At 34.2% G+C, this 23,475-nt stretch overlaps 1 protein-coding gene across 1 annotated transcript; it reads right to left on the bottom strand.

Moving 5' to 3' along the window:
- Window positions 1–1,669: 1,669 nt before the first annotated feature.
- LOC108780852 (uncharacterized) lies at window positions 1,670–21,577 on the bottom strand. Its single transcript, XM_018548666.1, has 4 exons — window positions 21,275–21,577; window positions 3,530–3,609; window positions 2,198–3,022; window positions 1,670–1,746 (listed from the first exon to the last, which is right to left on the bottom strand). Exons 3-4 carry the CDS (start codon window positions 2,610–2,612, stop codon window positions 1,670–1,672), a joined length of 492 nt encoding a protein of 163 aa, XP_018404168.1. The 5' UTR covers window positions 2,613–3,022; window positions 3,530–3,609; window positions 21,275–21,577.
- Window positions 21,578–23,475: the final 1,898 nt, after the last annotated feature.

The raw sequence follows: 23,475 nt of genomic DNA, 5'->3' as shown, positions 1-23,475 counted from the left end.
GAAAAGACAAGAATTCTCATAACACAATGTCGAGGATTTAATAGCTTTTGCATTGTTAGCGATCGAGAGTAGTAAATTGCTTTTTGCCAACTAGAGAACACAAATTGATAACGAAACTTTATATTCTTCCTTAAATTACAACGAGTTCTATCTTAAAATTAATAGGTTTTTAATTTGGTTATTAATTCCCGAAGTTATTTAATGTCAAACATTAGAAAGTTATGACGAATCATTCTTTTTCTGTTAGACAGTCGTTAAGAGAAAATCGATTTCTAGTTTATTAAACATTAAACTATTAATGGTGGTAAAAATTGAAAAGAAAATTAAATTTACCTTTCTTTCTCTTACTTTTTATACTTGAAAAGTTTCTTTACAATTTGTATATTTAATGATGGATAAAAAATATCTGATTCATCGATTTTTCAATTACAATTCTCAAGAAAATTATGTATAAAAGAACCCTTTTTAATAAATAAATTTAAAAAAGAATAAAGGGCATAAGAGTCAAAAATTAAAACTAATCTTATGTCAAATTATAAAATATATTATGAAGATAAAAATTGAGGATTGATATTCTTAACAATATAATATGATATTGACAATAAAATTACATGTTTCGGCTTCTATATTGAGCCATCTTCAGATCTTCAACATCAAAAATATAAAAATAAAATAGATACGCAGTGGATGTTCCAGTTAAGAGTTCTCCGATGAATCAAACTTCGACAAATCAATTGTTCTCAAGCGATTGGTCGACTGAATGTAACCCTTCATTATCATTAGTTCAACAGAGAATTCGTATATATAAAAAGACAAGTCAGTTGGTGTGTATAATATTAAAAATTATTTCTTCCATATGGAAGAGTCAAATATATATAAATCAGTGTGTATTATACAAAAGACATACGTGGACAATTCTCAAGATTTTTTTTTCAAAATTATGTATTATTTCTATAATGAGATACGTCATTATGTCATCTGCCTTATACAGTTTATCGATTTAAACCTAAGCCATCTTCGCTCGACGGCTATTAAACTTCTGCCAAGTCGAGACACGTAATACTGTAACTCGCGTACAAGTTTGAAGCTGCCAACACACGAAGTTATACAATTATACGGTCTCGTACATTAAATACATAGGTAATGCGAATCGTTGGCCAATCGATTTGTTATCACGGTTTACGGAATTTCGTGGACATTATGTGCGACGATAACTTAGCTATGCGGATATTAGCTTCCTGGAGGACGCGAATAAAGAATCCGGAAAGATACGCTTGGGAAAATGTGAAAGAGGCACAGGCGATTCTTTGTGCGTGCATCGTCCTCTGAAGATTAAGCTTGTGGACATATTTCTTTTCTACTAAGCTGGAAATACTGGAAGCGCGATAAAATACGCAGTTACCTTTATTAACTTAATTCACTTCACTAGATTTCATGCACGTTCCGTTCTACAATGCACAAATGATTATTTACACAGGAAGAACGGTTTTGCTGAAGTTTATCTACCATATATATGCAGATCTAAAAATAAATTTTGTTAGACCATCAAAATAACTATGTATGTCCAAGCTGGTTGCTGGAATGTCAAAACTTTTAGTAGCTTTGCTCTAATGAGCTTAATTCCTTGAACGTCCTACATAATAATTTTGATAGCCCAACAAAATTATTTTCAGATCTCTGTGTATTCAGCTACGTTTTTAGATGTTTTAGCAAAATCATTGGATGTATTTAGAGAGTAACTTTGCTCTGTTATAAAATTTAATATGATTGATTTAGACATTTAGAGAAGAACTAAAAGAGTAAGACTAATCATATTAAAAAATTTTATAATAGTTTTATATAGTATACAAAGCTGCTTTCTCTACTGAGAACGCAGCCATTCTTTCATATTTGTTTTTTAATGAAAAAACAAATAAATTATTTTATTGAAGATGACGGTTTTGAATAATATTTTTAATAAACAGGAAATATATAAAAATGTTAAAAAATGTTTGAAAAGAAAAAATTATTCGTTCGTACAAAAATTCGTTGAGAGAAGTTTCGATCAGGATATTAATTAATATTTCACTCTGAACGAACTCTTTAAGTTGCGCATTAAAAGAGCTGGAGTTACAGAATATTTAATAAGATTCGCTTGCAAATGATTGATTCGCTTGACTTCGCTGGACCACGTGCAGAATCGCAGTGATGCACTTACCTGTCTGGACGAGCTTGAGCGCGACGCCATTATGCTGCTTGAGCGGCTCGTTGAGACTCGGCTGCGTGAGGTCCTTGAGGGGATGGTTGGCGGCTTCTTCGGAGCCGGAGGCACGATTACTTTGCATAGTCCTGGCGTGTTGCTCCTCGTTTCGTCGTCCTTCTTTCTTACCGGCGTCGCCGTCGCCGTTACGCACGATTTGCCTCCTGCTTCCCGCCGTCTGACTAGTATCTCGTTTTTTCTCCTTGCGCTTGCGGACGTCGTTCGTGACAACGATTCGCTGCTGATAATGTTGCTGATTTATCTCCACGTAATCGCCGTTCACCGCTGCGTCGTTGACAGTCAATGACACGGACTCCCGAATCGGATTTTCATAGATACGCAGGAGCTCGTCCGCCGGATAGAAGACGTACATTCCCAGAAATCGTCACTAGCGTAGCCGTTATCGTTGCTGTTGCTATCGTTGTACCGTTGGCCGCGGTCGTGGCCGCTGGCGTAGCCGACGCCGTCGCGGATTCCGCTATTGCATCCGTTGCTGTTGCCGTTGCTGTTGTTGTTGCTGCTGCTGCTGCTGCCGCCGCACTTCTCGGATCCGCGCGAGCCAACATCGCTGTCCAACGATACATCCTCGGTGATGCTGCGTGCGGGAATGATATCGGCGCTGGCCGCTGTCAGGAGACGCATGATTTTCTTTCTTTCTGAGCGATTAAAGCGTCGCCCCCGCGATATATCGTCGGGTGTCGCGCGTGCGACGTGACGTCTACGTCGTCCTCGTTATTGTTGTCGTCGTTGTTTTTTCCGCCACACCGACGCACCGTCGATGCACTGCGAATGGCCAGGAATAATCGATTTTCGATCGCATTTCTTCGAATGTTTAAATATAATTGTTTATTCTTGATGAAAAGCATGGGTTTTAGAAACTGCCACTAGTTTTCTTTCCTCTCTCATTTCCTTGTCTTTAAATTATTTTCTTCTTGTTGCAGAGCAGTACATATAAATTGCTGATTTAAATAAATAAAAATAAAATAAAAGAGTTCTTTCTAGATTTTTTTATTTTACATAAAAAGTGTACAGCAATCAAGTATTTAAATTGCTGACGTAGTTTAAATAAAAATAAAATAAAAGTTTTTTTCCGCTAGATTGTTTTCGACATGTAATAAGAAATGTGTAACAATCAAGTATTTAAATATTTCTCTTTAAAAAATTAATCTGTCTATTACGTTTCGTTTATTTAGCTGTCGTGTAATAATAACGAACGAACGAAATAATTTAATGGTTTGTCAATTCTTTTTACATATGCTTAAATCAATTATTCAAACTGGCCATTCTTACAGTATATTGTTTTTGATGAGATGTGATGAAATTTAAAGGATTCAGACTTATGTCGTTGGTAATTCTTGAGGCCTCTTGGGCTGAAACAGAAACATTTGCTTTGATGAGAGATTAGTTCGTTATTAATTCACTTTTACGTAACTGTGTTTATTACTTAATTATTGTAGTATTTGTACTACTTCAAAGATGAAGGAAGCGTGAGTTATAGTTTTTTTTAACAAGATAAATCAAACATGCAAAAGCATGTAATAAATAAAAAAACTCATCATTTTGAAGAAAGTTTAAAAATTGAAGAAATATTTGAGAGAGATATGGCCTTTCTTTATTACTTATTTTAAGATATATTTTCTGTTCAAATTGGAGCACAATTTTAGACGTGGCAAATAAATCATCGGTATGACTTGCTAACTTTTTCTAAAAATTTCAAAGTGCGGACGATATAATTCGTGGAAGATAAACAAACTTTTTCGTTGTTTTGATGAGCAGAAATAGGTCTTAAAAATATTTAACGTTCGTCTCTCTCTTTATCTTTCTTCTTCTTTTTCTTCCTTTTCAAAACATATTTCCATTTTGAGTGCACAAGTCTTACATATCCAGCATACAAATCGTATGACAATTTGCCAGAGCAATAGCTCGTATCTCGGAATTCGAAATGTACTATAAACGGCAGTAACGGAGCTACTTTTAAAAGGTAATGCTCATGTGATGTATGCGTATACACCTGTAGAATAGCAATATTTCATGCACTTTATCTTTCGTGCAAACTATCTTAGAATTAGAAGTTATAAAGATACTTTGATGAATTCTTTCTTAATAAACTGGGATGATCGTCCTGGATCGTCTCGATATATTTATGCGCAGGTGTATATGCATGATTCACGGATTATCGCCTGCTATATAACTCGCGGGAATTTACGTGCACTTTTCGACGTGGGAACCGGCGCACGTGCCCCGCGGAAGAAACATATCAATCAATTGTGATAACACTCGGAAATCTATCCCGGCCGATAGTCACGTACCGGGATAACTCGGTAGGTTGTTCGTGAAAATATATACATAACACGTTACCAATGAAAGCATAAAAATGTATGTATCATACACATTCAGATTAAACTCTTGTGATACTTATAAACAACTTTTCTGAACGACAGATTATTCTTTCTCTATTTTAGTTGGATCATATATGTATGATCAAATTATTCATTACAAGTCATCTACAATTTATATTCCGTCCGGTGAAGATCGTTCACACCATTGGTTTAAAAGATAAATAAAAGTTTATTGTTTATATCTTTGAGAGAGAGCGCTCGTTTATGAAATGACCGGGTAGAAGTTCCTTATTTATTATTCAAATTATTCATATATACATGGATGTGAATATATACATAATATATACAGGTAGTTTAACAAGTTCTCGGTCTAACACAGAAATGACGCCACAAATATCAAACTGCTATAATTTTAGACAAGTTTGATCCTTCACAGGGCTACTGTTAAAATTTCGGACAAATTCCATGAATTGATCTCGCGAGCACCATATTTCACCGTATTTTACGTGAAATACGGTACTTGCGAAACCAATTAATGAAATTTTGCGACTGCAATGGAAGAAATATGAGCGGATGCATTGCCATGACGGAACCAAAAGTTGGTTGCTTTACACGACCGAAATAAAGAAACTAACGAACGTATTTGTTTGAAATTTTAACAGTAGCCCTATGAAAAATTAAACTTGTCTGAAATTATAGCAGTTTGATACTTATGGCGTCATTTTTGTATCAGACCGAGAATATTTTTTGAACTATCCTCGTATATACAATATTTATAATATAGGTACGCATGTATGTGATTATAAAAATTGTTTAAGAGAAAGTTAAATAAATTTGTAAAGGGATTTTATTAAGTGAATCAAAATCGCATGGATAATTCATCAACAGTGTGTTAAGAACGACATGTACATACATATACATATTAACTTTAACTTTTCGTCTGTAATTCGAATCTTTCTTAGCACAAACAAAATTTCAAATTTTTCCGAAAAGAAAAACGAAATCTGGTTTCGCCTCTAAAAAAAAGTTTCTATATTAAATACCAAAGTAACGGTAATCCAATCTCTTGTTAAATAACATTTTGTTTTTAACTTTCATGTGTGTCAATATATAAATTTATTTCTACGGTTAGTTTCAAAGTAAACAACGTTCATATTAACGTATAATTTTAATAAATAATAAACTAAATTTGAGTCAAATTTAATACATTTTCTTGACTTAAATTGTTTAACTTTTAATTAAATTAACTACATAGTAGGAGTAGTGGCAATCATAGAAATGATTAAAGATATAATTTAGCATTATGAATTCAACAGTATATCCTGTAATATTTGTCTGTTAATGTAATAAGATGCTGAAAAGTAATCCTGAATTTTTCTACTGAATTTTTTTATAAAAGTCTTTGACATTAAAACAATTTGAGTTGGACAAACAAGATTTAAATTGTGAAAAGAGTAAGGATATATAATTGCAAATGAATGATATTAAATATGTATAACATGTTTTAAGAACATACATTTTGAATTTTTCTGGAATTTGAAATATATGCTTTTAGACAATTAGCAGTTTAAAAAGAGAGAAAAAGTTTCATGGAATTAGCTTCAACGAAAATACAATGTAATATTTTTCCTTCAATTTCAAGTTATTTAATTTCACTTTATTAAAATGGGATTTTTATTTGAACGTTAGTTACATACATGTCAAAATTGAAAATTAAATGATTATTATTAAAGAAAAAATGTGCATCTCAATTTATATTAGAGAAAAATTGACTTTAAATCAAAAGCGTATATGTGAGGGGAAACAGAAGATAAATTTTGTGCGTTTTTTATTTTAAATTGAAATTTAGCTGAAAACGTGTGCTTTCATTTTTTTTTGTCGAACAAATATTCAAAGCTTGTATGAATTTTAACTCAGTACCGATATTGACGAAGAAGGCAGATCGAACTTTCTGCACCTTTCGGGGAGCGAATGGAGATTGTATTATATATGTATATTATATATATATGTATAATAATATATGTATAGGATAGATAATTACAATTTCGTTATAATGGACGGCCGCGCTAATGACACTTTAAAATCACTCTGGGGCAGTATAAATTAATACATATCTCCGTTCTTTTAAAGACCGCGCGCAGCGGTGACGGTAATCATATTTTTATGTCATAATGCACAACCTGCGTTTAAGCACTCGCGGACTAAATCATCTTTTTTCGACCGTTAAAAGCGCGGAAATTCCGTTATGCAATGGGATTATGTCATTCCCGCTGTGGCGTATCCTTCTCAAATTTGCCGAAACGTTGACAGTGCTTTTCGTTTCAGAGGAAACTGTTCGTCGTAAATATTAAAAGATTTTCTTCAGATTCTTTAAGTAGAGACTTTTAAAAGTAATATAAATTCTTTTTTTTTAGCACATCATTTGGGATTTTTCTTAAAGATTGTATTATCCGTAACGAAATGACCCATTCAGTGAAACACTCGTAGTAATACCAATCAATAAAATTAAAATTCTAGCACTCTAAAATGATTTTCATGTATCACTCGATTATCTCATGACACTTTTTATTTTGGAAAGGAATATATGAAGGAAAAATATACTAAAAAAGTAGTGCTTTTGAAACAGTTAATTTAGCAGAAATGGTGTTCAGATATTTTAATGAGAGTAGAATCATCTACAAGGTTTTCATGATGATACATCGCGCAAGCTCTTTGTTCTTTATAACGAGAAGATGTGACTTGTATTATAAGCGAAATTCGTTACGGAAATTTGATTAACTTTACATGCACAATTTCTATATATACGATAAAATAGGATACGATAATAGGTAAGAAGTTCCACATATATGGAAGAGATGAAAGAGATTGCTTAGACCTTCGCCGTGTGAAACGCGTAGGGGATGTGTGCAGATCTCACGTTTACGAGAGGATGTATACACGCAAAATTGCATTCAGGCTGATGAATCGCGGGGAACCGCACCGATATTAAAATTTGCATGTGGCACACGCGCACAGGAGCTCAATCCTTTTTTTTCCCTCATAGATGACAGCGCGTGTTACAAGCTTCCGGAAATACAATTATGTCGCGAAGGTTGAAAAAAAAGAAATATGCTTTCGGAAGTTGATTCGCGAGACGCTGATTAAGAGAGCGCCGGGAACGCGAGAATTGTATGGCGGAACACTAGCTGTATATCTTTAAACGACGCTCGTTAGGAGCAATGTAAATATGTCTCCCGGGAACTCGTTGCGATTCTTTGGAACAGAAATTTAGCCTAATTATTTATGCTCGAGTGCTTTCCTAGATGTTATATTTATGATGTTATACTTACGGAAAGGGCTCTTTGAGTGTTTGCAGACTATCTCATTAGCGATGTGAAACTTTGTTGACGCGCATTATTTTCTTGCGATTAACTAATACAAAAATTTGAGAGACAGTAGAAGAAAATGTAAAAGACTTGAAACAGAAGATTATAAAATATAATTAATCGATACTATTAATGGAATAACCTTTAACGTAATTATATAACATAATTTATACATTGCAACACAATTACATTAATTTTCACATAATTTAATTATTAATGCTTCTTATAAAAGGCTGAAAAATATTTTTTAATTATCTTCAGTTATGTCATTTGTATTAATAGCAAAGTAAATAATGTAATTAATGAGCCGTTGAGTATAATAGAAGTATAAATTGGCAAAAGTAAAATTTGAAATATTTTATGATAATAAATATATATAATATATATATATATATATATATATATTAATTATTATTGCAGCCTTTACATGTGATATTTTGGCGTGGCGTACACTTTTAGGATCTCCGCTTTAACAGAAAACGATAAAAAAAGTGCTACTACGACGTGAAGTGGCTGGATCTCACGTTGAGTACTTTTGTGAGCCTTTTTGTTTTTTTTTTTGCAAAATGAAGGAATTAGCGCTTACACTGGTTGTTCCATCTACCGGCTTAAATTTAACTTCAAGTGAGATCGCGGGGACAAAGGGTTATACGCGAAAGCACCGAATACGAACCTAGCACATCGATCGGAATGTCGCCGTCGGAACACGATCGAAGCAACAAGCTATTTCGCGAGTTTCCATTGCGTGACGGAAGAGAGAGAAAGAGAGAGAGAGAGGGAGAAGGAAAGAAAGAGAGAGAGAGAGAGAGGGAGATGATGGAGAGGAAGAGGGAGGTACGAGACACAGTTCGGAATTCACGAACTTGGCGTAATTACTGGGTCGAGTGGAGTGTGAAACGATGTATATCCACAGAAAGCTTCGGTCCCGATGCTTCCTCTGGAATTGGAGTGCTGCCAGAGTAACGGCGTTTCAATAACCATCTTTTGCTGTTACATTCTAGGCTCTTAAACTGCCTTTCAAATCTTCATCTTTCAAAATAGATGCGTTTTGTCGCGTGCGAGTAGCGAGCATTAATTATTAAGCATCATTCATTGTACTCTTGTACTTGCAGATCGTCCCAGATTTTATCTCACTGTTCTCTTGGAATTCTCTACCGATTCTCTCTGAATCGATTTTTCCTTGGGAAAGATTTTAGAATCGGCGCGCTCTCTCTCTCTCTCTCTCTCTCTCTCTCTCTCTCTCTTTCTCTCTCTTCTGCGATTGATTAAAGCGATTTGAAATGAAAGATTCTCACATTATTAACTATATATGATTTTAACAAAATGGTCTGTCTCTTAATTATATCATAATTATACTATATTTTGCTGTAAGATTTAATTTTATATATATATATGTACACACCAAGTAAAAAAATTTACTAATTGTAAGTCTTAATACATATTTCTTTAAATAGTACTAAATAAACGTTTACTTACACTGTTAAATTTGATGCGAGAGTCATTGATTTGATTTAGCTATTATTTTTTTATTGAATCAATATTTATTTGGTGTACGCTGTTGAGTCTGTGGTGTCAAATTTAATTTAATTCAAGTGTCAAATTAAATTTAATCTAATAGTGTTAAATTTAATCTAATTTGAATAGTTTAACTTTATTGTTTTAATGTAAAGTATAATAACAATGTAGTGTAGGAGCAATGGCAAAATTAAATTAAACTTGACACTAAATTTAATAATATACAATAAACAAATGTTCATTTAATGAAACATGATAGTTGAATCAAATTAATGATTTTCGTATCAAATAAATACATATCTGCATTTAGTAAATATTTATTTTGAACTATTCAAACTATAAATAAATATTTATTAAAATTTAATATTTTTTCACTGTAATGGATGTCAAATCGGATAAGAATTAAGAGTTTTTATGAAAGAAAAAGTATGTATGATAAATACAATAATTTCACTAGATATTTTAAACAATAGAAGACTCGGTATTTTAATACCTTTGTAGAAACAATACCGTTAATGAAATATTCCCCAGCCAGATGTTATATATCTGTGTATCAATTAATTAATTGCAGTGAATTATTCAAATGAATGGCGATTGAAGAATGTGACAATAATAAAACATGATTCTCCACTAGGTCTCAAATACCGAACGCGCATTTTCTCACACAGTATAATTAATATTTTAAATTGCGTTTTACATCACGTACCGTACTTCACAATGGTATCATGACATTTAAACGTTATTCCTGTGACGTTGCATTTTCCATTAATTATAAGTAAATGCTACCACAAGCGTCCTTAATTACTGCACCTGCCCTGTCCTAAATAAGAAGCGCAGCGTCTGAATAGAGTCGCATGGTAAAATGCAGAAGACGAGAATTCTGGTCTTTTCTCTTTTATCGGGTTTTTTCATCATGACGGAAAGCAAAAAGGTCGTAGCTGATAACTACAGCCGTGAACCCAATTAATTGGACATCATCTTCGGCTGGCACCTCGTTTCGCTTCTGACTCTATTCGAGATTTCCAATAATTCTGATATCTTGACAAGAAATCTGATTAGGCTCCCTTGGTATTTCTTATGAGCTTAACATACAAGAGCAACGTCGTGTATTTGTTGTACTACGGATGCGAATAAAGTTAAACGAAAAATTGATAAAAAAAAACTGGTTTTTTTAAGTGATATATAGTTCAAAATAGATTTGTGATTTTTGACACATAATTGACGTTCGTACAAAGAATCGATAACATCGTTAAATATACGAACAAATCGCGTTGTAAAAAATAGTAATAAAAAACCATTATTTTAACGCAGATCATTCTTCTCGTTTTAAAATATTTTTCTATTCGCTAGAATTTCTATAGTTTATAAATAGAAAACGGATCGCTCGGTAAATTAATCCTTCTCGAGCTTGAAATTCCTCGACTCTTTTACAAGTCATTATAATCTTACATCAAATTTATAGGTACACGATTTTGGCTGTTCCTCGCGTGTAAAGGTAGACAAACGATTTCTTGTGAGGCGGAAAGAGAAAGAGAGCGAGAGCAAGAGCAAGAGAGAGAGAGAGAGAGAGAGAGAGAGAGAGAGAGAGGGTGGGGGGAGAGAAAGGAGAAGCACGCGATCGACAAAAATATCTCGGTAGCGTCCGAAATAAAACGTGCACCAGTAGGAGAGAGAGTGAAAAGCTGGGCCAAGAAGGAGAGAGAGTGAAGAGACACTACGTGACTCGAAACGCGCGCGCGTTGCGTATAAATGCGAATTTTTTTATTACGCCAAGCTTCGACACCGCGAGACATCGCGTCGCCAGGTCGGGACAATAACGATGGTATGACGTGGGACACCGCGGAATTGTACAGCGGAATATATACGTTATTTATCCCCAGCCGACGATATCCACGCTTCAACGGACACCGTCGACGGTGCCGAAAATACACGCGGGTCGCTGGCGCTCGAGTGCCCGAGCGAATTGAATTGGGTTGAATATCAAAAAATTCGATGTCGCGTGCAGCGAATAATCGCACGAAACGACGATATCGGCGTCGAAACGGATGCCAGACGCCAGGGCGTTTTCTGCCATGTGGAAATGCACTGGCTTTTGCGGGTCGTGGCCGACGGTCGTTCTTGTCAGTGACCGACGGCTAAGAAAAGCTTCTGGCTTTGCGCGAGACGTATATCGGGTGGCGTGATATTTCCACGATGTATGTATGGCCGCTTCATATTGCGACGCTTTTATAGCGAATTCGTTTACTTGTTTTACTCTGGATTAAAAACTGGTATATATATAGGTATGTGAAATTAGCAAAGTTAAATGTAAAAAAATACATAAATTTTTTACACGTGAGTGAAAAACGCCATTTTCGGTCAAGGCAGTCTTCGTGCCCAATATTTCTTGTGAATTTATACATATAACTTCTAATTCAAGTTAACTCTGCGCCAATTATTTGTCGGTCGGTGCTTGAAAAGCAGTCTTAAACTGCAGAAGCTGGAATAGTATGACAAATTAAATTTACAAGCAATTTAATTATTTATTACTGCAAATAAGCATCTTAGAAAGTTGCTATAATAATTTGATGTGTTAACAAGTATCTTAAAAAACTGTAAATAACTTAAATGATTTATTTAATCACATTCAAGATAAGAAATAATTAATAATGACATCGTCATGTTATTTAATAGAATATAAGTACATGTATTATTTTAAATGTCAATCAGTTGATTGTATTATGCTATTTTATATTGCATTTACATATTTTATATGAAGCAGTCTTCAATAAGTATTACTCATTCAGTGTAGTGTGAGTGAACAAATTCGCTATTAGTAAACTGAACGGTAGAAACGTTATAGAACATACAAGTACGACAGTCGCACAAATTTCTGGTGGAACGATAAAATTTGTACTGGCTTGGATACACATCGTCGCTAAACAAACAGACAGTATTGTTGTGGCGGAAAAATAATCGACTTGGAATAGAGCCATTGAGCCTCGAATGGCGGTATAAAACAGGACTGATAAGTCGTACATTTTATAGGACATTTAGTACATACGTATATACATCTCATTCGCGTATTTATAGAAGACAAACTTTGTTCCTTTACAGTGAAATTTGTCGTGACAAACAAAAATGATTTAAACATGATTTTACGGACTTTAATGTAATTATTCATTTATTGTAATTTTTTTAAATTTACTATCAACATTTGCTGTCATACTCAAAGAAAAAGACATAGTAATGATAACTATGCAAGTTTGATGTGTACACAGAAAAAGTTTTACTGAAATATCTAAAAATTTAGATAGATATATAGTCTGAAAATAATTTTGTTAGATTATTAAAACAATTATATAAAACGTTCAAATTAATTGCTAGAATGCAAATTTTTTCACAACATTGCTTAAGCATTCTGCTTAGTTGTTTTAATTGTTCAACAAAATTATTTTTAGATCTGAATCTACAGCTAAATTTTTAGATACTTCAGCAAAAGTGCGGTTGAATAAGCTATTTTATAGTTATTGCAGTTGTAAAGTATTCAACTGTGTCAATATTAATTTTTTATATAAAATTTGTATATTTATCATTTCAGTTTTCATCCATATTGCTAGCACTATATTTTTCTCTGAGTGTAGAAAACTAGAAATCCGTTTTACTCGTAAGTTTAATATATTGCCTACAATAATGACTTCCATTTTCGAGCTTGTTTATTAAACGTTGATAAATAGCTCCGTATTTCCACGAGAAAGCTTAATAAATTGCTCGGACGAAAAATACCAAATTAAGTTGCTTCAGTTCTGATTTTGCTGAAGAGTATTTCGCTGTGTTATATTTTCATGACGCGTAAGCCAGATAGGACTCAAAAGCTTTACGCTCAATTAGGCGTTCTCTTCCGCAAGTGCACTTCAGAAACGTGTTAGCGAGAACTGCAAACTGTGTACGGTTCGACTCTCTTTTATTGCTACGTACTATACTTGGTGTAGTAAGGTACCACTTTCAAAGGCTTCCATTCACATTGTAGCGAAATTCCGCGAGTCTCTCGCTTTTGCCACTGACTCTGAAATATTCTCCTAGAATTATTCTCGTCACCGCTTTAACATGAAGGAACTTGATTCCGATATGCATGAAATTACCGTAACCCTCGTAGCCGACTAGCGAAGCTTGCCCTTTGGAAAGAAGCGGGAATGTCGTTACTATTGTCGTCAGAAGTGTGTCGGACTGAATTACGTGCTCGACGGTATTTTTCGGGCTACACCTCCAAAAGATTTCGAGCCGCGAAGCTCTAGACCGTTCATGTAGGGACAGCATTGTAAATGGAAATGAGCCAACTATAAGCTTACTCCAGACGAAAAGGTAGGAATATGTTCACATATTCACGTTCTGACCCTACATGTTGAATTTTGCACGGGTGATGCTTATACGGGATTACTTATAAAATATCACATATTTATAAAAATTAAATTTTTATGCATAATCCCTTCGAGTCTACGTGGTAATAAATCCATATAAATTACCTGTTGAATAAAAAGTACCTCAATCATATCGTTAGACATATATTTTAAAAGTTTAAATTGTAAATATATATATATATATTCTATTTAGTTTATCAATATTCTCAAATGTTTTTAATGTACTTGAAATAGAGATTACCTAGTTGCTCAAATTCTTTCAAGAGTGAATTGAGTATTTATTTTTATTGTATTACCGCGCGTAATTATTGAAGCTCTTCTTTATTTTAATTTTATATCACGTAAAATTTTAATGAAACATTGTAATGCAATTGTCGATTGTCTGCCAATCTTACGCAGTGATTAATTCAGATTTGATGTAATTGAATTCGTAGATTCGACTCTTCGGATATTAGATCCAGAATTATCCAGGATAATACGAATACTCGGATTTATGTAATCGGATATTAAATCAAAGATATTTACAATCTTAAAATACCACTCTCAATATTTCTACTTTTCAACAACGATTAGTTAGAACTTATAGATATCACGTATTTTTGAAAATAAATAGTTCTCATTTAGAAAATACCTATCTATAGACATTGATGTACAACTTAGCATTAAGGGCGCATTCTAAGTGTTCCCTCAAGGAGGGAGAAGAACGAAGGCGGTCACCCTTTGCATTGGTAATCTATGCCACAATTTGCAATTACAATCGACGGGAATGCCAAGAATGTCAGTTTCTGTATGACGCTACTACATCATGTATCTTAATCACATATCATGCATATCGACGTTAATTCCCTCCACGTTGTTTACCGGTCTAATTCCCAATCATTAAGGAGCACGAACTTGAGGAATATATGCACTTTACACAGTTGTTACTGTTAACATAAGAAAATATATAAACTTTGCAAATTATTTTATTTTACATTGAAATAATACGATTGAAAATTTTATGAATCAATTTTCTTTTAGTTCTTATATATAAATTTTTAAATTTTTATAACGCACAAATATTGTTCAATAACGATAAGTAATAATCATAAATAAAGCATATTTTTTTTGTGACGTGCAGTGAATGCAACATTCTTTCGATAGCACGAGGGGAACATAGCGCAGCTGTTCCTCGAGATGGAGAATTTAAATTTATTGCATATATAATATATATATGTGTGTGTATATATATGTTACATGCATGAGTACAGCTTCTTTTTTTTCCCCCAGAATTTGATTTCAGTCTGAAATGTAGCATTCGTAGCCCGGAGGTAAAGCGTCTCATGATTTTTCAAATCGCTCTTACTGCGGTGGAGAGCGTGAATTCCGAGTGAGGGTTGTAAGCCGAGGGGATGGCGACGATCCGGCGTGAAAATAAAACGATACTCGGCGTGACGCACGTAACGATCCGCGCGTATCTGGGGATCTTGATGGATCTGACACAGCTGATCGCGATAAAGCTATAGCAGGCGCGAGGTAGCTCGTACAGTTGTTGGCAAGAATAAACTTGAAAAAGCGCGAGTGGTGTGCGCTGAATGCCAGAATGAAGCGCGCATTGGAACCGAATCAAAGAAGTATGAAAAGGTCAGCCCTCTCGCGCCACGTCTCGCTGAAATATGTACTTTGCACGTATACGTAATGTCGTTCTAATTCGTATCGCATTTGCATGATGCTTCTCTCGCCGCAGTTGAATTACCAGATATCCACCTAACTGTCCGAGTACGCAGAACGAGATTACTTCTTCGTACGCTGGCAAGGACACGAAACTCCCGCATAAATTGAGCATACATTTTCCTGTTCGACCCGTGCTACTAACACAACGTATACGCGCGACAAATCGCCTTTACACATCAGTTACCGCGTATTGCAAATTGTACGCCACACGAGCATTCCGACCTACATATTTAAAAGGACAAATATAAATTAACCTGTCAAATTTTAATCAGGCTGATACCGGTTGTTTTATATGAACTTAAATGAAAGGTTGTAATACAACATTGAAATACATTTAGATGAAAATGCAGAAATAATGTTTCACCAAATGTAGAACAAATATCAATTATTTTCATATGAAAATGGCATCTACATACTTTAAGAATGAATAATTAAATTTTCATCGGTTTTGTAAGAGCCATTCGTATTGGGGAACAATTTGCGTCGGTAATTTTAATTAAAATTTTGCGAAAATATACAGGCTTTGCAGGCTGATTGAAAAGTACTCGGTCATTAAAATAGTCCCTTCGGGGCCATTCTAATTAAGCGTGTTGGTTGGTCACCAATAATTAGTCCAGGGGATCCGTCCCGATTTCTATTTGTGGCTGTACGAGAAAGAAAATGCAAGAATGCGAAAACTCGATTCTATTGATTTTCTCTTCAGTTTTGATTTTCAACACTGCTGCTGGCCGATAAACCCACGCATGGGATTTAATTGAAAACATCTAAGTACTCAGAAGTGTACTCCATTAGACGATACTCACGTCACTTTACAATAAAATCCAAGAAATGTTGAAAAATGATGGCGAAATGGTCTCCGTAAAACCTGATTTACACAGCATTCTTTTTACTAGCAACTAGCATGCTAATTTTTTACTGAACTAAAAAACTAATAGCTACAAAAATATAATTTATAAAATTATATCTATAGTATTATATTTTTTGGAATTATATTTATAAAATTATAATTATAAAATTATTTTTTAGGTACTAATCTTCTGGTTTGTTAGAAAACGCGTTAGTTGCTAGTAGAAAGCATTGTAAATCAGATCTTCCTTTTTCACTCGCATTACTTTAGATAGAATCACCTCAAAGCCATTTACAACTGAATATACGAGTAATTTATAATAAAGAAAAAATAATGTACCGTCTCTTTTATAATGGACAATTTTGAAGTCAAATCTTGTTTGACGATTTCAAACTCGGGTAACTACTTCTTTTATTAATCAATTCGCGTTTCTTTTAATAGTAATACGTTAAATGACGACTTAAATTTCAAGTTGTTTACTTTTTTCTGGGCTTCGTCATGTCGTTCTAGAGATTCACGTTATATAAATTGATATATATAGATAAACATACAGTAATCCTTCTATCGTTTCATTTGCGGTCGTTTCTGTCACTGTTGGATAGCTTTCATCTCTCAATTTTCTCTATACAGAGTACAAGAACGTGACATAGGAATGTGGGAAAAGTGATTTCCGGAAAAATACAGTACAATTTAGAACATATAAAGCTTCAATTCGTATCTATATTGCCGTAACATGAGGTTTAATACGATCGTGACATATCGCGGTTTACCGGCGAATATATAAAGCACTCTCGTATGAGGTAGCGTGCTTGAATGAGTTTGCGGAAGTGGCGGTGGTGACGCTACTTCCCTCGTAAAATTACGCGTGCTGCAAAGATTTACGGGCGATAACGTGAGTGTCTTATATACGAAAATCGAGAAAAATATTCCCGCGGCGCATGAAACACAAGAAAGCTATTTTAACGGGCGGGTGTAATGCCCGACGTTGGCTCCAGGAGGGGTTCAGAAATGGAACGACATCTGATAGCGAACCGTCGGCCGTGAGAACCACTTTACTATCGTACCGCTCATTGAAGAGTGGATAGATGAGTATAGGTAGTCAGACTTTTACCTTTCACACATCGGGCTAAGGAAAGGGCCGAGGGCTCTTCTAAAAAACGGAATTCCTTCCTTGAGAAACATGCCCTGCTTCCCGAGGCAAAGAACGGACGAGTGGAGCTTGAATTACTTTTAGCTGCAGATATATTCCTCAGGGGGATGATTTCTCCTGCGAGATACGTATATTTGTCTCCGTCTAAATTCACGATTCTGAATGGGATAAGCGCGACGCAGGGCACGAATCTTTTTCTTTCTTAAGAGACAAAATGTAATATACGGAGTGATTTATTTAACGTAAAATACAGCTTACTGTGCATTTCCTTCTTTTTGATTATTTTAGATCTCCGTAATGAGAAACATTAAAATTCCTGTGCTTCCTGCAGCGAAATAATTATACATACAAACTGACGATATCGCTTATCTGTTTTAATTTGATGATTTATATGCCCGTTATATTCCGATTAAGGTTAAACGTAACCCTAATCGGTATTCACTTCGATGTTTCCTCAATTGGTATTTCTTTAACAAGTCCAGTGTATTTTAAGTTAATGCATCTTTGTTTAAAGTTAAGGTAAGTGAGCAACTTTTATTTTAAATGTCAAAATTCGAGGAGTAAAATTATATAACTTAAAACTATGTGTGTGTAAAATTGTGAAAAACATTTGGAAATAATTTTCCGCAACGTAGTTAAAGAAAATGTCGGGACCCACTGGAATACTGATTATAGACTTAATAATAATAGTACATATTATATATAATGTATTTATATTTATAATAATAATACTATATGTTATATAGTAATAATATTCATAATAATAAAACTTAATTTTTAAAGTATTACGTATGCCACGCGCGCGCAAATCAGCAATAAATCTGCATTGCTCCATTAAGATTATATCTATCGCAGCGGAGGGATATAATATGCTTTGATCTATATTTTTTGCATCAAACAGATAATTTCTTGCAACTTGATATTCCACTTTGGACTTTATCTAGACAGGTTGATGAATTATTGAATTGCGCCGTGTATAACGGTAGACGCCACTTATAAGAGCGATTCGTCAATGATGTAGGTATACTCGACAGGCATAAAAATGTTCAGACACGTGGTGCGAATCCTCGAGTATAAGTGCATCAAGGGAAGATGAAGCGATAGTCCGCGCCGCGGTCATGAACGAGCACCAGTCAGATATATCCACACAGTCAGTTCGTTATCGGTGATACGAGAAATAGGATCATGCTATGTAGAGAAGTAAATCGACAGTGTTCAGTAAAATTTTCTTATAACCCACATTTTTGCGAAATATACTATTCATACTGCGTGTCCATTGAAACTTGTGTAAAACTTTTCATGACACTGTATTATTAGTGAATTCAACAGTATCTCTTTCCTCTGGCTTTTCAGTAGATAGATAAAAATAATATTCTGTTTATACGTAAGGCAGTAACGTTGACTACGTTGACGTTTTACTGAAATATCATCTTTGATAAAATTTTAATTTTTCATTCAATTATTTTGTAAAATAGAACGATAAATTTTTTTTATCTATATATTTTTAGATAGCCGCTTTTAGTGGACTTTGAGAGAATGATTCATTTTATAATACAATTAAAATTGTCAAAGTACAGAAATGATAAAATAGTCAATCAAATATCAACTTTTCGATATACAAAATCAATTTTTTTTAACAGAATTTTATAAATTTTATGTGATTTATATTCTCAATTGTGTTTTGATGTAGGATTATTACCTTTTCTATTTTAATATCCATAACTATTTTTCTATACAGAGAGAAGAAGAACGAGGAAAGTTTGTAATACGATGTAACGTACAAGCTGGGACTTTATTTTGTTGTCCAGCGAGAATTCATCCAATGAATTCGTAATCTCCCATAGGATTTATCATTCGACACGCGTACTATAATATGAAAAAGGTCAAAAAAAATTAATAATTAATGGCAGAGAGATATTTTTTGCATATATCTTACGACAACCGTATCTTTTCTAGAATTAAAATTGACTCGTTCCATTTTTAAACGAAATATATTTCGTCGAAACGAGGAATATTTTAGCGCTTTCCATTGTTACGTTGGTATACAATAGTAATAGTATCTCGACAGAAGCGCGTAGTTTAATATTTGTTACGGTGTGTAACGTGGCGTACATTATATGTCTGCCTCAGATGAGCTCTATTCTATTCATTTTGACGATTCGCCAGGGGATATTTTAATACATAAACTGTGAGCGTCATTCGTGCATCGCCTGCTGAATTTGTTTCAACCATAATCACAGTTCCTTTAGTAGTTACATAAAACTGAATAAACCGTAGTACTAATTAACACGCATTTTACATAAGTACAACATAAATATATAAAATATGTATACATATATAAAGATTACGCGCGTATCGTAATTAAAGATTAATTAAAGACGTCTATAAATATTGTACTTAAAAAAAAGAAATCAATTTTATAGAATGATTATATCGCGCGCTGCTTTTTACTTCAAAAGTGACACAACTCAAAAAATATGATTTCAAGTCATCATCATGAATAAGTTAAGTAAACATTAATTAATCATCAAATGAATTAACTTAATTTTATAACAAAATTCTCACGAAGGCATCACAACTTAAAAGAGTGTTTTTTTTTTATAATTGTAAAAAAACAAAATGACATTTGATGTTAAAAACATATTTTTTCATGTTTCGATTACTCAATGATTTTTTGTCAAGTTGAAAAATAATTTTTGCTCTTTTTCTCCGGAAATTCAATTTTTCGAGTTATCACTTTGAAAAGTAAAGAAGAAGTAGAAGTTCTCTTCCTCTAAATAATTTTATTTACATTTCCGAGATACCGAAAAGTACAAATATTAAAAACGTTGATAATTAACATGTTCATTTGAGCGTTAATCACATGCTTAAGTATATTAAATGTATCTGATCATAATTGTTTAACTGCTTAATGTAATTGAGATGTCGAGACTAGTTGAACCGTTTGCTCAACTTGCGTTCGTGCTTTACGGTAAGAAATTTAATAAAAATCTTTGGTATCTGTGATTCTCTATTTGTTTATCTGTGTTCGAAGGCGATGGAAAAACCACGATGTGCCTCACTATATGTGCATTCTCGCGTTACGTGTACGGCATCAGTAAGTCTTCCCTTTCGTTCCACTTTGAAATATTAATTTATGTGATACCCGTTACGCGAACAAAGTCTGAAGTTGAACTTATGATTCACGTCGTCAGTATCAACAATATTGAGAGGGCTTCTGCTTTGGTACTGGTTTCCTTGGAGACCGCATGAAACCACGGCAAGAAAATGAAGAAGACGGGGAAACATCATTACATACTTTTCTAATATTACAATACTCCATTCCTCCTAGACCTTCAATTTTCTATTTGCCAACTACTTTGCTTTTCGTGCTTTCCTTTCGACTCTTTTTAGTCATAAGTATATATATATTTCTCTAACTTTTTTTAAGAACGGCTTTATGAATCTTAAATAAAAGACCAAACTTATAGCTTCGTTCTCGTTTCTTCATAATTGAAGACAAAGCGTAAAATATTTTCAGAAAAGATAATTACGAAGAAAATATCTTGAATTATATTTTATTCTAAAAGACACGCGTGCGTATTTCTCGTATCGATAAAGTACACTTATAACGCAAATAACATTGCCTCTGAAAAAAATAAAAGAATGGCAGATTTTTGCGGTGCATTTCACTAATAATCTCTTCTCTATCTACACATTTGCGACTTACCCTATGCATAATCGCAGTTCGCATTATTATCCGGCCGATTATCAGCTCAGCGCGTTTAGAGTCGGCGGGAAACAGAAGGAAAGTATGCAAACTGATTAAATACACGCGGGGGGGAGGGTTCGCCCGACGCAGAAGAGAGATGGCACGAGAGAGAATGCGAAAGTTTCTAAAGTTCCGCGAAGCAGCTTATAGCGGAGCACGCACTCTGAGCGAAAATCGATAGTAACGAGGCGAGAAGAGCGGGAATAAACGCGAAGAAGGAGCGAGCGAAATAGGAAAGAAAAGTAGAGAAGGTTGAACACGAGAGGCACGCACGCATGCACGCACGCACTTAATGTTCGCCACCGGCACGCGCAACAGCCGGGGGCACGTCCTCGCACCACGAAGGCCCGCGCAGCACTGACTCTTTCTACTGAGCGCTCTCTCCGCTGCGGCCCGCACTCGATGTGCGAGAGATCGGGGCGAGAGAGAGGAACGGCGCGCACACACGGCGGAGCGAATTAATAACTATAGGGCTTGGTTTGGCGGGTAAACAGCTAATGAGCCGAAAAATCAGTATAATACGGATACGATACGCGTGTTCTATCGTTTGCAATAAGCGGCAAATGCAATTCGCTAAATGTACCATATCTGGAAAGATCGACGTCAAACTTACGAGTTTATCCTGCTTATCGCGAAAATTTTAGTCATGAACGTACAAGATGCGCTGTGCGAGGGACGTAAAATTTAGTTTGAAATACGATAACGTGTGAAATATTTGGGACGTTTGAGAATTTATACAATACTGAAATATGTATAATTGCATTTATGGTTCATTCGAATAGATCGATTTTCATTTATGTCATTTCACACACCGGCGATTAAATTATCCAAAGGTATTTACACTATGATGTGTATATTTCGTAATGATATAATATTGTATTATGAACGTTTGCTCTGTCGTTCCTCTCAAAAGCGAACGCTTCAAACACGGCGACCTGTACAAATACAGCGAATTAATGCCATCGATCTGAGGCACGGTTGATTTTACAAACGTCGCAAATCGCTGAGAGTTTCATGTCAACCAAACGAACCTCAAACAATCGGTCGTAATAAAAAGTGGCAACCCTGATTGATGGGCGGCCGCCTGTCTCATCGTAATTACTAATCACCTTTATTGGCAGCGAACGTTCGAGGACAACGCGCCAAGATCAATTGATCGATTATCCGTAATCAGATAAGTTACACTCGAGCAGAATTTCGAAAGGTCAGACGAGCTGTTTGCCACCCTCATACACCTGAGGAACATTTTGCTCGCTCACTTGCTCGCCAAAGCCTTGCGGAAGCAAAGGCTTCAGATCTCAAGCTGAAGGAGATACGGGCGATCGACGTGTGCAACGAAATTCTACAGCGTAAATCTATCACCAACGTCTACACTACCGTCCATAAATTTGGGAATACTTGCAATTTTCTTGCATTTCACAAAAACTTAAGAAAAGAAATCATAAAGAAGTTTTTAAAACTGCATTTTAAAGAGGAAAAGTATGGCTTTAAACTAAGTTCGAATTTAAGTTGAATTTAAGAACACAAAATATCTTCGTGGTGTAAAAACTTAATTTAAAAAAAATGTTTTTTAACTTTGAAACTAAGAGATTTACAGAAAAAGAAAACAAAAGGGTAAAAATGTTTGTTATTGTTATAAAGTGTTTGATCCTTAATATAAATTTTTTCAAAATTTCTTAAAACTTTTTTTGACCGTCAACATATTTTATAAAATTAAATCAATTTTATGTAATAAAAAATTCGATATTTTTGCAAAAAGTCAATGTAGCAATTTTTCAAGAAGCATTTTAAAACTGAAAAAGTCTTTTAAAATGTTTATATATTAAATTTTGTCCAATAATATTCCACCCAAGTAAAGCTCTTCAAAAAATGACAAAAATATTACATAAAATGAATATTCATTTTATGTAATTTAGGAATAAATATCATAGAGACAAAATTCAAACGCCAGTTTGAAGTTCTATTTTTCCTCTTTAAATTGCATTTGAAAAACTTTTTATAATTTCTTTTTATCGAAAGAATGCTTGGGTTTTTGTGTAATGCGAGAAAATGGCACTACGTTCAAAATTTATAAATGATAGTGTATACATATATTCGTTATTACATATATTGTATGTGAATGTAATATATGATAATATAATATATATGTGTTATATATG

This window comes from Cyphomyrmex costatus, unplaced genomic scaffold, assembly GCF_001594065.2.
Source record: "Cyphomyrmex costatus isolate MS0001 unplaced genomic scaffold, Ccosl1.0 scaffold75, whole genome shotgun sequence".
In the NCBI taxonomy this organism is placed as follows: Eukaryota; Metazoa; Arthropoda; class Insecta; order Hymenoptera; family Formicidae; genus Cyphomyrmex; species Cyphomyrmex costatus.
Note: the sequence above shows the minus strand (reverse complement) of the source record. Positions and strands in the feature narration are given on the sequence as shown.